The sequence below is a fragment of the Diuraphis noxia genome, unplaced genomic scaffold (assembly GCF_037042655.1).
Source record: "Diuraphis noxia isolate RWA-SAM2 unplaced genomic scaffold, SU_Dnox_SAM2 contig0001, whole genome shotgun sequence".
Classification (NCBI taxonomy): Eukaryota; Metazoa; Arthropoda; class Insecta; order Hemiptera; family Aphididae; genus Diuraphis; species Diuraphis noxia.
The window spans coordinates 74,979,222-74,995,078 of record NW_028301711.1 but is presented as its reverse complement, the minus strand read 5'-3'; the positions used below and the strand labels follow the sequence as shown (position 1 = coordinate 74,995,078).

General features: G+C 28.0%; 1 protein-coding gene across 1 annotated transcript; it reads right to left on the bottom strand.

The window, feature by feature from the left end:
• Nucleotides 1-379: 379 nt before the first annotated feature.
• Crk (Crk proto-oncogene, adaptor protein) lies at nucleotides 380-9,584 on the bottom strand. The gene is made up of 7 exons (XM_089216552.1): nucleotides 9,077-9,584; nucleotides 7,021-7,180; nucleotides 6,833-6,955; nucleotides 5,647-5,851; nucleotides 5,453-5,581; nucleotides 4,188-4,277; nucleotides 380-2,735 (listed from the first exon to the last, which is right to left on the bottom strand). The coding sequence occupies exons 2-7, from the start codon at nucleotides 7,056-7,058 to the stop codon at nucleotides 2,517-2,519; spliced, it is 804 nt and encodes a 267-aa protein (XP_089072678.1). The 5' UTR covers nucleotides 7,059-7,180; nucleotides 9,077-9,584; the 3' UTR covers nucleotides 380-2,516.
• Between the last annotated feature and the right edge of the window lie 6,273 nt (nucleotides 9,585-15,857).

The following is a 15,857-nucleotide window of genomic DNA, read 5'->3' as shown; positions in this document are numbered from 1 at the left end:
TATAGTTTATTTTCCAATTATAATTTTTTGGTTTTTGGGATTTATTGCTATCGTTGAGCAGTTGTTTTTTTTTTTATTTAATATAATTTCCAAAAACATTTTCCATCACTAAAAAAAATCAGGTAGAGGGAGGTGATACACTTATGTTACAACTTTGACATATATCATTGGGAAATATAAGAAATTCAGATGACCATATGCCATTAAAAAAAATATAGACCTCCTTTATATTATCACATTAAAATATTGAACTAAACAAACCATGTGTTTTTTAGCAGCTTCATAGTACATTTTCAATTTCAACAATAACTTTTAATTTCTGTGGAAAATAGGAGGAATATAAGAATCGCCAAAATATTTTCATATAAAAAATTCAAGGTTGTTGGTTTTAAATTTTTATTTCAATTGACAACACATAAAAAAATGGTAAATTATTATTCAATATTTAATAATTACAATCAGAAACAAAAAGAAAAAAATTTCAGTGTTCTGTTGGAAGCCCTCAAACTAGACAATACACAACAGCTGATTATCATTCTTTATAACTCAAAACTAGATAAATTATTGTGAACCACATATAGTAGAGATATTCAAACTGTGCGTCGCAGCTCTCTGGGGCTTCGCGAGAGTTTGCAAACGGAGCCACGTCAAAGCACCAAAAACTAAAATCATACCCAAGTCTTAAATAATTAATGAAAATATTATTTGCAATCATTATATAGAAATAAAAATGATATATGATGATTTACGATGCGACCATTTGAAGTTTTATTTCTAATACTAAAGTCACTGTTATTATAACCTATATAAAATATTCGCCATATTGTATCCGTGCGTTTTTAAAATTTTTCATAATAATTTGGGAGCCGTCAAAATATTGTGAGCACCCAAAAGAGCCGCGGGATGAAAAGTTTGAATACCTCTGACATAAAGTAATAAAAAAAAATATAATAGTTTGTATAATGTAAACTAATATATGTAGAGAAAAAACATATGGCTATGGATGCTTAAATTAAAAAATTAAAATAATTACAATTGCCAAACATACAAATTTTAATACTATAATTATTTATACTTAAAATATTGGTAGTTAATTCTTTTTAAATTGCTAGGCATATATTTATACATATTTGTCAAGAAAGTATTTCAATTAGTGAGCTTTAATGCAGAATGCTGTTGCTACTACTATTATTATTATATTTATTACCTTAATATTTTATTAATGATTCGTATTAAAAATGTAACTTAATAATGTGGAAAGTGATAACCAAATTTGGGTAAATAATTAAATTGTAATATTTTTATGTTTTAATATTGTTGCTTTTAAATTACACTAAACATTGACAAGCTGATCCGACACGATCAGTACCTAGGAATTTTAGTCATTTATTTTAAATTTGTATCATTTAAGAAATTTTTACCTTCAACATGGGCTAGTCATACAAGAGAAAATAAAAAAATAAAACAATACTATACATATGGGAAAATATATATGAAGATAGAATCGTAGATGTATGCTTAAAATTATAATATCTAACTAACAACAGCAATAGTTATAAATATTTATAATTTGAAACATAGATATAAGCATTATTTTAAATTTATGTAATTCACATTTAACATGCATTAATATTAGATGTTAAAAAAATAAACTTTTTAACAAATAAAAAAAATAAAGCATTTTTATTTACAGTTAAATTGATATTGCATGTATATTTACAGAAATAATTTATGTGTCATGTTAGTTTCAGTATGATTGGTCAATGGCTATGTTATCATACATTTCTTATGACTGATAAAATATGGGTTTTTATTATGAACTCAATTAATATTTTATGTTTATTGCAAATAGACTAATTACTAATAAACAATAATTTATGGATTTTCAATGGTTAGACTATTTGTATAAAAATGTAAAACAATTAAAATAATCAATAATATTGTTAATTGAATAGAATAAAAGGTTAAAACATTTTCAATTTTCATTAATAAAAATTATACTTTTTAACTAACTATTAATTATATTTATTTGTCGGTCTCAAGTTAAATATTTAATTGTTAGTCATTAACTGACTAATTTGTTTGGTTATGTCCACTAAATATCTATCTAATTAATAGTTGGTTATCTTTTCTACCACTAATAGTAAATATTGTAAATTATTCAGTTACACCAGGACTAATTTATGTATAAATAATATTTTTTGAATCACTTAAATAAACTTTTATATTTGATATGTTTGGCTTGCTGATACTTTATTGAACAATTAGTGCAATACAGTATATTTCACATATTAAAAATACAATTCAAAAATCTCTTTACAATACAAGGTTTTCTAGTATATGTCTAATGGGTTTCTTTCAAGATAAACTCTATTTCAATGAATTAACATACAATGATTCATTATAGTAAAATATATCTGTATTAACCTATCTAGTTAGTTGCCATTTATAAAATGTATTAAAAAAAATATTAAATAATATCTAAGAGAACTGAGAAGCTATAATAACTATTAAAATTAACTGTCACTTATGCAATCATTCATATCAGAATCCACAAATTCCACATGAGTAAATGGAAAATGTCCAGTTTTACCATTTAGCTCTCCTTCCCATTGACCATTAATATTAGTTTTTGTGACTTTGATTATATCTCCAATTTCAAGTTTTAAAGCTGTTTTATCATAGGCATTTGGTACACGAACTTGTTTAACTCTAGCTAGAGCTGGTAATTTTTTCTGTAAAAAAAAAAAACAATAAATAAATAAATAATTTACTTTTGTACTGCAACTTAATTGAAATAATAACATCATTAGATATTCATAATTTATAACAAAAAAAACTATTATTCATATGATTTATAAACACTAATGTTATTTTAATGGATCTGAATGATGACCTAATACCATAAATTACATAATATTCTCTGTGCAATAGTGAGTCTATTGGATTTGATGAATTATCTGGTATATATTTATTTAACTTTGTATGTATTTAACGTGTTATCTCTTTTTATTATGGCTTTTATTCTGACTTTTCTTGGTCAATGGAATCTATAATGATGTATGGAAACTAAGTTCAGTTACTTCAATACTGAAATCGAGGAATGCTTCAGTAGTCTCCAGTTACTGGCCTATATTGTTGCTATATCATATTGTGAAACTTTTTGAATCTATTGTATTTAAAATTCAACGAAGTGTCAATTGTTAAACCAAGTGTTATTAAAGAAACAACATGTATAACAACGAGGTCGTTTATCTACATTATGAAATGTAGTCTTAAGTAATTATATATTTGAAGCATTCAAAACTCATCCTCAAGTTGATGTGATCTTTACTGATTCCTCTATAGCTGTTGAATATATCAATCATGATGAAGTAATTAATGTTTTAGGTGAACCACTTTTGTCATGGCTTCATTCTTTTATTGGCGGCAGAAAACAATTTATTAAAATGCATAGTATCCACTTGAGATATACTTTGCACTATCTCTAGTGTCCTCCAAAGAGGTCACCGTATCCCCTGCTTTTCTATATTTTTAAATAGTATAAACTTCATATTAAAACACGTCTGGTTTCTGGCATTCTTGGATGATGTAACAGTATTTTATTGTACCGACTGCCTTGTTCTTCAAGATGAATTAAATAAAATTGTTCTCATAGCCAAAACCCTAGGGTTAGATTCCAATGTTTCCAAATGATATTTTATGACTTTTAAACATCTCAAATCCCTGGTTAAATTTAATGAATTTGAATTGGAACAACTTTGCAATCTCTTGATAAATCTGTCACTGATCTAGTTTTGGTTCTCAATTAGCCCTAATGAACATATTGAGCAAGTCTGCTATAAATCTCTTAAAATATTAGGTTTTATTAAATGTATTACAAATTAGTTCAAGCTAGTATCTCCTTTCAAATCCTTATACTGCTCATTTGTTAAGACTAATTTTTGAAAATGAATCTGTCATTTGAAGCTCACATAATGTAGTTATGTTTGAGCAAGTATAAAGTAACTTTTTGATGTATGTATTTAAAATTGAATTTTTTTATCTCAATATGGTTACATAGCAGATTTTGGCATTTTGCTAACCTTAATTTTCTTTTAAAATTATAAAACTAGTAGGTTGACTCATTTTACCTAACTCTAAAAAGTTATTAATCAATATTTTATTAAATTATGTAATTAACTTACTTGAAGACTAGACCGCCTTAATGTTGACTCATTATTAGATCCAGGAATTTGATTACTGTCTTTGATTGGTAATGGTGGATTTCCATCATACTAAAGTAAAAAAATTTATGTTAATCTCAAATTTGAAATATAAATTTAAAGTGAATACTTCTTAGTTCTTATGCAACTGTGAACCATTTAATGTGTCAAACATCCCCACTCCTACCTACTACCAGGACGACACTATTATTATCTTTATTTGGTACATCATATGACAGTCCACCCTTCCATAACATTGTTAACAGAGAAAAAATTTGTAATTTATTGTGTAACTGCAGCTGTTATTTTAGTTAATGGCACAACAATATAGTAATACAATTTATCAAAAATATAATTATTGAAGTGAATACTTTATAGGCGACAGCTTTTACACTTATTTAACATGTTATATATTTCTAAAACTACTGTTTTTATTTCCAAAGATACATTCTGACAATTAATACAATTTTCCGAAGTGCTAGGAATGATCAAGTCACATTTATAATTTTATTATTTAGATTACAATAAACATTTTCAAACAATTTTTAAGTATCAAACTTAAATATGTAATCAACTAAATACAATAGTAGAACTGTACCTTAAAAAATAAAATATTTTTATTTAAAGTTAAGTTTCGTAAGTTTTGCGACGCATTATTGAAGATATAGTAGTTTTTGGATATTACAGAATCCAACATAATTATTTTGACTCGATAAGATATACATTTTATAATATATACTTATAATATTAAATTAATCGTACTATTCACAGCTTACATAAATAACATTAGTTGATTTGATTAGAGCTTAGTCCAATACTTGTCATTGAATTACATTTAAAATTTGTTTTTATTTTTGAGAAATGGCATACGAGGGTGTTTTCTCGCTAAGAATCGCAATAGTTTAATTTCGGGAGAATGCTCTAAAACTAAACCAGGGAATATAAATATATTTTTCCCACACCCCTTAAAGGTAGCCAGTATGGGCCTGGGTTTGTGTTTTACGATCAATTAAACTATTTCCCCACCTACCATTCCTGTAATCATTTCCAACATACATAATCAGGTACACACCAAATTATTTTACTGTTTTACGTATTTATATTTCTCGTATAGTATATCTATAACTGTAACAATTTTTCTACTAGTGGGATGATATTTTAAATTTAGCATTGTAATTATAATATATTATCCACAATATTTAGAAAACTATTATTTGTACAATAATTCAAAACATAAAATAGCTCACTTTTTGTACATATGGAACTGGAATAGAACCCATTTGACCCATTATATTCTTGGCTGTCCACCATTGTTCTTCGTCTTTTACAAGAATTGTCAGAATATCTCCTTTTCTAAATGGTAGATCATCTTGATCCTAAAGAAAATTAAAAAATACATTTAATATTGTATGCATTTTCAATAAAGTAAAGAAAATCTTACATTTCCAACGAAGTCATACTTGGCCACAACTTTTTCTATTGGTTTAACAGCAGGTTTCAAGAGAGGAGTAGTGTCAAGGTAATGTAATTTATAAAATGCTAATAAACTTGGCAAATCAGCAAACATTTGATCACCAATTCGATATTTCGTTTCATTATTTTCTTGTATTTTATTGATAATGTAATGACTAACTTTACTGTCTTCCCTGCAACATAAATATATTACTTATTTATTTAATAAAATTACTATATAAACAAAGTCATGATCATAATTGAATGATAGTTTCAATAAATTATTTTATTTATATTGATAAACAATTGATCATAATTCCTATATACATTAAGAGGGACATTACACTCACATGTGTTGTCTTCGTCTTACAAGTACGTAGCATACCAAAATTTACGTTCAGCAGATAACGTTCAGCTCTGTTAGTTTAAAATTTAAAGTGAATTGACCTCTTATAAAAATTGAAGGTAACATTAATGTCTAGAACTTCTCATAGGCTATTTATAATGTTTTAATTTTAAAGCGAGTTATGAGTATTTTAAAATTTAAAATTGTTTGTATATCTTAAAATATTCATAACTCACTTTTAAATTAAAATAAAATAAAAATTCTAGGAAAAGCCCTAGATGTTACCTTTAATAGCGTCCAGTTGTTATACAATATTTTATTTTAAAGTTAATTAATGAAATAAAAACCAATCAACACTTAAGCTACCCAATTATGTAAATTAATATTGGTATCTTGATAATATTTTAACAGTTAATATATTTATAGCTATTACAATTAATTTCCTTTCACGTCACAGAAAAAAGGACAACAATCTTTAAAACTGAAAATGTTGAATATTTTTGTTTAAATAAGTAGTAAATTATATAGGTTGCAATTAATCAATTAATGTAATTTTAATTTTCAGTAGTATAAAACAGTAAAAAAAAAAAAAATAAAAAATAGAAGTTTTTAACTTTATAATCAGACAATGAGAAACATAATTTTCCAAATCTGAGTTTCATATAACTATTTTATTTTACTTTAAATTCTTTTTAAATTAAAAAAATATTTTTATGTAAAAATTGGTTGAATTTTTAAAAATTTTATAAGCCAAATTATTTTTTCAAGAATATATTACCAGACATAGGAGTTAGTACTAGCCCTCTTAAATAATTTATAAATTACATACCTCACACATAACACATAGTCTCCTTGAATACTGAGACTATCTCGTATTAAAAATGTTCCACATTCTCGTTCACCCATTAATAGGTCAGAAGCTTCAATTCGTGACATTTGTCCGAAATACCAACTAAAAAAAATCAATATAAATTTATAATCAAAAATAAAAATGTAGATACAACTTTTCAAATGTACCTTGCTTTGTTGTTAGGATCGAAACAATGTGCAGCCATATTAAAATTATTTTTCACTGATTACTGTGCAAATAAACTTTGAAATAAAATAAAAAGTAAAATCATAGTACTGTTTTTGATCAGCTTATTTTTTATACATGCATGGCTGTTAAAATCCAAATCTGAAAAATAAATTGAGTTATATTAAATATTCATATACTTTGTCTTATTGACCAAAATAATCTAAATTTACTTTTAATATACAGTGTGCGGCATAAGTCGGTTCCTCAATTTACACAAAAAAGAAATAACAAATAATAAATGTGAGGGAACCGACTTATGCCGCACTTCTGTATTTAAAATAACTGGAACAATAACATATATAACCTCGAGCATAACCTTCTAATAATGTACAAAATGCCCTATATTTTGATTAAAATAATGTGTAATTTGTCATTTATTATGCAAAAATCTATTTATTATATTATATCTATTTTTAAAATTAAATGCAGTTATAATACTAGAAAAAATAGACAAATATCTAATATCAATAAACAAATCTAGTTTAGCGGCCACACAAATTTTTGAAATTCTTTTTATATGATACAATATCAATTCTAAAACTAATAAACTACATCACCATTTTCTATTTAAGTGAGAACAACTACTATAAAAATTACTACACTTGTCATGTTTGCATAAGAAAAAATTTATGTTAATTGTGAATGTTTTTCAAAACAATATAAATAAATGTATCCAAGGCTTTTTTATAATAACATTTTCTAAAATATATTATTTTTTTTAAATGTATCCATTACTTATAAATTTAAGAGAAAAAAGTAGGAAGTTTTCACAATTCACATTCATTTTTTTTATAAAGGAATACATTTGTTCATGTTCTACAAAAACCAAAAAAAAACCAAACACTCATCCGGCTATTTATTTTAAAAATCTTAAAATAAAACTTGAAAAGGCACCTATAAATAATTTTCTAAAAAGTTGTGTTTTTTATACATATGACAAAATAACATATATAATAATGATTAAATATTATAGGTAATAAAAATGGAAGAAATCTCTGTATGGTGGATAACAAGCAACAGTGAATTTAATACTCCATTGGCTAATTAATCCACCTAGACTCATACAATGAAAAAAGTAGTAAAATAAAATATATTAATCCAAATCCAATAGATATTATCACTGGAATACCAAATTTATTAAAATTAATATATAAAAATATGACGAAAGCCAAAAGCCAAAATCTAAAATTGTATTTTTCCAATATTTATCAATTTGTATAATTATAAAAAAGTAGACAAGTAAGTATCACTTAGCTATACAGTAGATGTCGAGCGTACCTAGTAATTGAGTAGGTAAATCGATGTAATTGATATTATGTTAAATTTGAATACAATGATAAATAAATGCTAACAAAAAATGATTCTGAGCAGTCGAACAGATGGTTAAATTTGTATTGTTATAAAAGCTAAGATTTTTATTTAACTATTAGTAATACCAGCACCTAGGTTAACTTAATTGTTATCAGTAACATTGCATTTGTTATATTATAAATATTTAATAATTATACCTAATAGTAGGTTATATACATATATATATATCATTATTATTAATTTTAGAGCCAATACCACCTTACTGTAGAAGATGTTGAAAAGGTTTGGGCTGTAGGCAATAGCTTAAAATGAATCTAAATATTTCGAAAATGTTTATATAAACAAAATATACTAATCCGTCTAGATTTGTACAAGATTCAAATCGCGATAAATAATATTTTTGAACAAAATAAATAAACTAGGTACCTAATGTTATTTTTGGTGGGCAATTAAAATATTTTCTCCACTATTACCACTAATCACTTACAAGTGTTAATTTAACTGGAAAAAATGATCTTATTAAACAGTCAATTGAGTCCCTAGCAATAAAATATCAACATTTTAATTGATTGTAAACTTTATCTGTAGTTTGTGCATCCTTTGGTAATAACTAATAACTCTTTCTAGTGACTGATTAGGTTAGATTAGAATTATGAAATATTGGTATTGTAATGTTACCCTTACCGGCCAACGTGAATAATGAACTGTATAGTGATGTGCAGTCATGCCATTGCGGATAACTCTGGAATAGTACCGCTTTTTGACCACGACAGTCTATAGCCTGATAACTCTGATTTCGTCCAGGGCGGTGTAAAAAATATAAATCAAAAAACCACAAGTACCCACGTAGCGCTCGAAATCGCAACAAATCCAACGGAACAGCGGTCGACGCACACGATGCGAGGGGAGTATGCAATGCCGATTTCGGGTTCAAAATGATGGCGATATGAACGACGGTAGCGGCGGCGGAAGGTTTGTTGTTTTAAACCGAATAGTAACAATAAAAATAATTGATATTGTGGCGTACAATATGCGAATTTGCACACCGCCAGCGCTCGTCCAACACAGTTTTGGTCTCAAACAAAATAAATAAAATCACGAAAACGAAAAGCGTACCTAAACGCCGCGTCAGTTGTAGCCTGTTGTAGTCGGCAGTCGCATACGATTCCAAAGTCCGCCGTACTATCATCGCACAATTATAATAAAAATAATAATAATAATAACAATCATCTGTCGGTGTTGTTTGAAGTACACAAGGTCCACCTCCTCTTTTACCACCACCAGGTCATCATCCTGCTACTACTCCACCATATCGCCGACGCTCGTTAGTCGTTATTCGTTAAAATTATTTTATCGCAGAGATAACAACAACATCGCCGGTGTTATCAACGTTTTTTACGCGGCCGACGACTGACGAGACGAGAGACGACCAAAACGGAATAATAAAAAAATAGTGGTGTTGTACAGGCCCAGATCTGAGATGTGAAGGCGTACAATTTTTTACATTTTGTCATGTCAATTCGTTTGCTATTGATATGATGGCGTTTAGTGGCGCAACCTGGAAATATTTTCAGGAATGTGTTTACTAACTTAGCCACAATAATTATGGGTTTCGAATCAAATGCGACCCGATCACGCATATTTTTTAAATACTTCTAAAGAAAATTGACTCCATGAACATTCGGTCCGTCAAGCGCCCGCTTGGTCAACAAAATGTTCATTGTGGTTAACTGTATTATGTATGTAAACAGATTAAGCGATCCCATATAAATCTCAATACAATATCTCTTTTATTGATTTCATGTCAGTATTTCCTGTCTCACTTTTCGACACCAAAATATCTTGCCAAGTATCGCCACATAAACCATACACCCTAGGATCATCCATTTGTCTACCATAATTCGTTTATTTCAATTTCAAGGGTACCTATAGACTTAAGGTGACCAGATATAAAAATCCAAAAAAAAGTACATTTTAAAACTTAGGTCTTCCTCTGTTATAACTCATAATTAACCAATGTGTGTACTTTTCTACCCATTTTGTCCATACCATAGCTATTAGCGGCCATAGGTCATCGCCGCCATTTATATAATTTGTTTTTTTATCTGATTACTCTTTTATTTTTTCCTATAAACGGCTATAATCAACAATTAAAACTTACTATTTGAAATGATGTCAACTAATTTGGTGTGTGTCTAAGATGAAAATATTTTAAATTTAAGATTTTTTAAGTAAACCTAAACTTAAGTATAAATTATTTTTTAAAGGTAAAAATACCAAGTGTAAAATTTTCGAAGATTATCTCTTCAATTATGTTAGTTATTTGGTATGTCCATTGTTGTAAATATCTAAACGGTGGTAATAATCAAAATATAAAAAACAGTAAGAACACATAAATACGTATTACCTTATATTTTTTAAAAGAAGAGTACAATTTCATGTACCTAACACTATTGTTATGCGATAAAGAGTACCTACGTCTGGTCACCAATTCACCAGTCTTCGCAGTGTTCGGAACGTTCACTAAAAAAAATAATTCGTTTGCAGCGTTCACACTCGCGTTCTTTGAAAAAACGAACGCTTTCATTAGGTCGTTCATTTAATTTTTTGTTTTTTGAATAGTTTACTGACAGTTAGTAAAGAAACCCATAAACATTTAGGACTCAACCCAGAAATAAAAACACAATTTAGACTTTAGAGCAGTGGTTCTCAAATGTTGTTCCGTGAGAAATATCTGATATTTGTAATTATGCTGATAGAAGATATTGAAAACAGTATATTTTATTTCATTACAATTATTGCGTTGAGTTTGAGTGCGCCGCGAAAACTTGTGATGTATAATAGTGTGCTTTGAACCAAAAAAGTTTGAGAACCACTACTTTAGAGTATATACATATATTTATTAAATAGTAAATAAATTTAGCGTCTTAAAAATCGTTCAAATTCAATAATAATATAAACGCCGTTCACGTTCTATTTGAAAAAAAATAACGAGTGACGTTCTTGTCCACTAACTACGAACGAGAACGTGTGAATGTGCGTTCACGAACGATAGATTTTCGTCTTCGATGTTTTCTCTCGGCAACGGCAAGCCGATATCGATCTGTAACAATATACCTAATGATGATTTATATTATTTTGTAATTAATATTCAATGTTTAAATTACAGTGAAACCTATATAATATAACAGACAGTCACGGGACCAAAATTATTGTCCATTATAGACTGGTGTCCGTTTTAAACAGGTTTTTAAAAATAAAATTAATCTACAAATCTATATATTATAGGTACATATACATATATTACAATTTTTAAATTATACATAAACAATGATATACGTTATAAATTTATTGCATATTTAAATATTAAAAATACATTCATCACTCAGTGGCGTCATTTCAGGTTTTGAAAGGGGGGGAGGGACAAAAGTTTTGACCGGCCCATAATTTTAAAAAAAACCGCTCGCTAACAATTACATTTTTTTATCTCAATACAAACAGCCTTCTTACATAGTTATATTTCTATATATACAAGTTGGTTATCTGAGATAACTGTGGTCTGTGGTTACTCTAGGCATAAATAAAAAATAACACACATTTTTGAAAGATAACAATGACTAATTAATACTTATAGGTATATAAAATATAATAATATGTAGAGGGATACCCAATGGCCAATATCAGCATTGAGTAAACAATATATACTCAATGCTATTATAGCTACTATATGATGACATATTTTAAGGGGAATTTTACCCCAATTTATGTCCTATTTGCACCAAATATGAGTTTAATGTAGGGTGACCATATTAAGAAAATAAAAAAACGGGACATCTGAAACGTCTACCCCCCACCCCCACCCCCAAAAAAATTCTTCCATAATATACATTAATAACACATATGCACACAACTGTAGAGAGTAAAAATACAAATCTAAGTCATATCACAATCAATTATTTTCTTATTACTTTACCGTTTTTTGAGTTAATAACCTAAATATAATAAAAGTTTTTAAATATTTATGAATTTTTTCTTTTTTTGTGGTTTATTAAACAACACAATATGTTAATTTAATTCTTTAAACAATTAAAAAATATACTTTTAAATATTAAAATTTAAGTATTAAACAATTAAACAATACATTGTTGCATACCAATACTGTATCATTTTTTTTTAACAAGAATTAGGAAATTTACAACATCAGCTTTTGTCATTATTCATGAATTTGATAATCCTTCTTCCACACTTTCTACTATTTTTTCGTATTTTTCTGAAGAACTTATTGAATTCAAAAATTTTGGGTGCTTCAAAAGAAATTCATAAAATTGTGAACAAGTTAAGCTTTTAAAGTGCTGTTTTGCAATAATTATTGATCTGATGGTTTCGACTTTATAATGGTTTTTTTCATCTGTCCACAATACATTTGTTATTGAAAAAATTCTTTCTACAGATGTATTTGTCCCAGGAATAGCCAATGAGTATTCAATAATTGTTGATAAGTTGTTGATAGAAATTTGATTTTTTTCTAGTATTTTAAATACTTCACGCCATTTTTCTGTTACTTTTTTTGAACAATTTCTCCATTCTACAATTTTAACTTGTATCACATGAACTACATGATTATATTCATCAAATAACTTATATTCGTCCATGTTTAAATCCATGTTGAGTTTTTTATTTTTAAATAAATATTGAATACTTTCTTGAACGTCTACCCAAGTAGGAATAACTAATAATTGAGTCCATCGAAAAATTTTGAACGGTTTAAAATGAAAACTCCGTTTTTTTACATAAGATAAGAAAACACTATAAAAATCATCAAATTTTTGTTAAAAAATTATTTTTGCTGTATATCTTTTTTTATCAAGGTCTTCAATGATTAAAGCTAATTTTGATGTAAAAAATTGTTGGCTTTGCCTGTTCCTTATTTTTCCACATACCACTTCCAGTTATTCATATACTTCACTTGCTGAAATATTGTCGCTTTCAATTATCGTTATTGTGTCGCAAACTACCTTCAATTGACTTTGAATAAAATACAACCATGCAATAGAAACAGGGTTATCGAAAAACTGTTTCAAAATTGTAGGACATTTATCTTGAGTTACAAAATACGTTTTTAATGCAGGAAATAAATCAAAAAGATCTAGTGACAGCTAGTAACAAAGATGACCATCGTGTTTTCAACAGTACTCAAAATATTTTTGAACTTGACATTTACAAAATCACAAAATTCTTTGAATTGCTCCACATAAGACTACAGGCTTGTCGATACCGTAATACGGGTATTCGTAATAATTGAAAAACAAAAATAGCGGACTTCCGTCGGCGTACACATACTTTTATATTTAAGGAATAGGTAATAATAATGGTGTAGCAGTAGCACTGTAGCGTGTACGTGGTTTGGTCGGTCGGTGCGATAAGACGACGACGACCGAACACCGAAACAGTCGCGCAGCTGAACACTGAACATGGTGTCTGTTATTTATAAATTTGGTTTCTAATTTTAAACATACGAGTATATACGAGTAAAACTGTTTTATATTAATTGTTTAATACATCGATATTTTTTTCACAAACATAATATAATAATATTGAAATAACGGGATTAAAACAGGACCATCTTCTAAAAACGGGATAAAAAGCGTCCCGTTCGAAGTTTGTCGGGACAACGGGACATGATGACCAAAAACGGGACAATCCCGCTTTAAACGGGAAGTCTGGCCACCCTAGTTTAATGGTATTAACAAAAAATAAAACAAAACATACAGATACAATACATTATTATATATTTATCATTAATTATAGTTTTTTAAAGTTGCTTAAAATTTAAATGCTAGGCACTAACAGGATATCTTCTTGTTTTCATAGCTCCAAACATATCAGCAGCTTGATTTAAATTTATCAGTGAAGCTGTTTCCTTCTCCACAGCTAACCTAACCGGACGAACACAAGCCGGTCACGCATTTTAAATTAATCAGAAATCTGGGTTTTTATGCTGAATAATATTATATACTTATTATTTACTAGTTATTCGATAATAATTTAATTAATAATTTCACAATAATATTAATAAATATATATTTTATACGAGCAGCGGCCCACAGGGAAGGCCAGTCCAGTCCACCACTGCACATATAGAATACAGATGTCAGATACCTTATAATTATTTACGTAATTAGCACGAGCCACGAAATCATGGTTATATTTTATTTATCAATGACATGATTGTTATGAATCATGTTTGCGGGCTTGCGGGCCAAAACTAGCACCATATACCCGGCCCGGGTCGACCGACCCGTTTTAGTAGGCCGCAAGCGGCCCGCTGAAGACAAAGGGGGGGGGGGGGGGGGGGAAATGCCCACCGTGACCCCCACAAATGGCGCCAATGTCATCGCTCCGTTCAGAATCTAAAAAAAATTAGGATAGTATTGTGATTTGTTTTTTAAACATCGATTTGGTCATTTCCAACTCGTGATGGATAATTAGGTTATTCGCTCATGTATGAAAACTGTTTTTCATCACCTTAATTCAAATAAAACTCTTTCAGGCGAATAAGCTGTTCAAGAGCTTCATCTGAATAATTTTCAAACGCCTAAATTCCAGAATTTTCTAGTTGGTAAATTAGCTTGTTGCTCGTCATCGGCTTCCACGGGATTTAATTCAGTTCGAATGCTATCTAAAATCACAACTGTATCGTCTGAGCTACAACCCGTAGACAAATGACTGTCTATTGTAACAAAATTTTCGTTTTTAAACAACGGAAGAAGCTCCATAAATTCAATAAATTCATTCCCATTCACTTCATTTTTGATTTCTGGAGATTCGCTGGATGGAAAGTCTGATTTTTGAAACAGTTTGTGATTGTCAATGAAGAAATTTCTGTCCACATTTTTTTCATCTATGTAATCGCTTTTCAAACATCAATTTGTTTTTCCATGTTATGTGCATTTAGAGCGTCATCTATAGATTCGCAATAATGTGTTGTAATCTTGTAATGCGAACTTGCATCTATTATTGTATATTATTTGTCTCTATAACAAACATTTAAATTAAACCACAATATTTGTATGATTGAAATAAACTGAAAAACACATAGGTAAAAACAAGGTTTCAGTAAGTTATAAATTATAGCAAAATAATTAAATTAAAACTAATATATATTTATAAATAGATGAATTTTCCTTTTCAAAGATGGACTGAAGTCAAAAATCTAATTATCATTTCTACTCCAAAACTTGACGACAGACACATCGAAAAAAAAACCATTGTAAAAGCAATACATTTCTCATTTCGTTAAGAATCTAATAAAAATTTAAATATTTATTGAATTTATATTTATTAATTATCTTTTATACACATATTGTTTAAAAATATCATTTATTCGTATTTAATATTTTTCGGATTATTACCATTTTTTTTTTTTTTTTAACTGAAGGGAATACTTTATAGGTGACAGCAAACT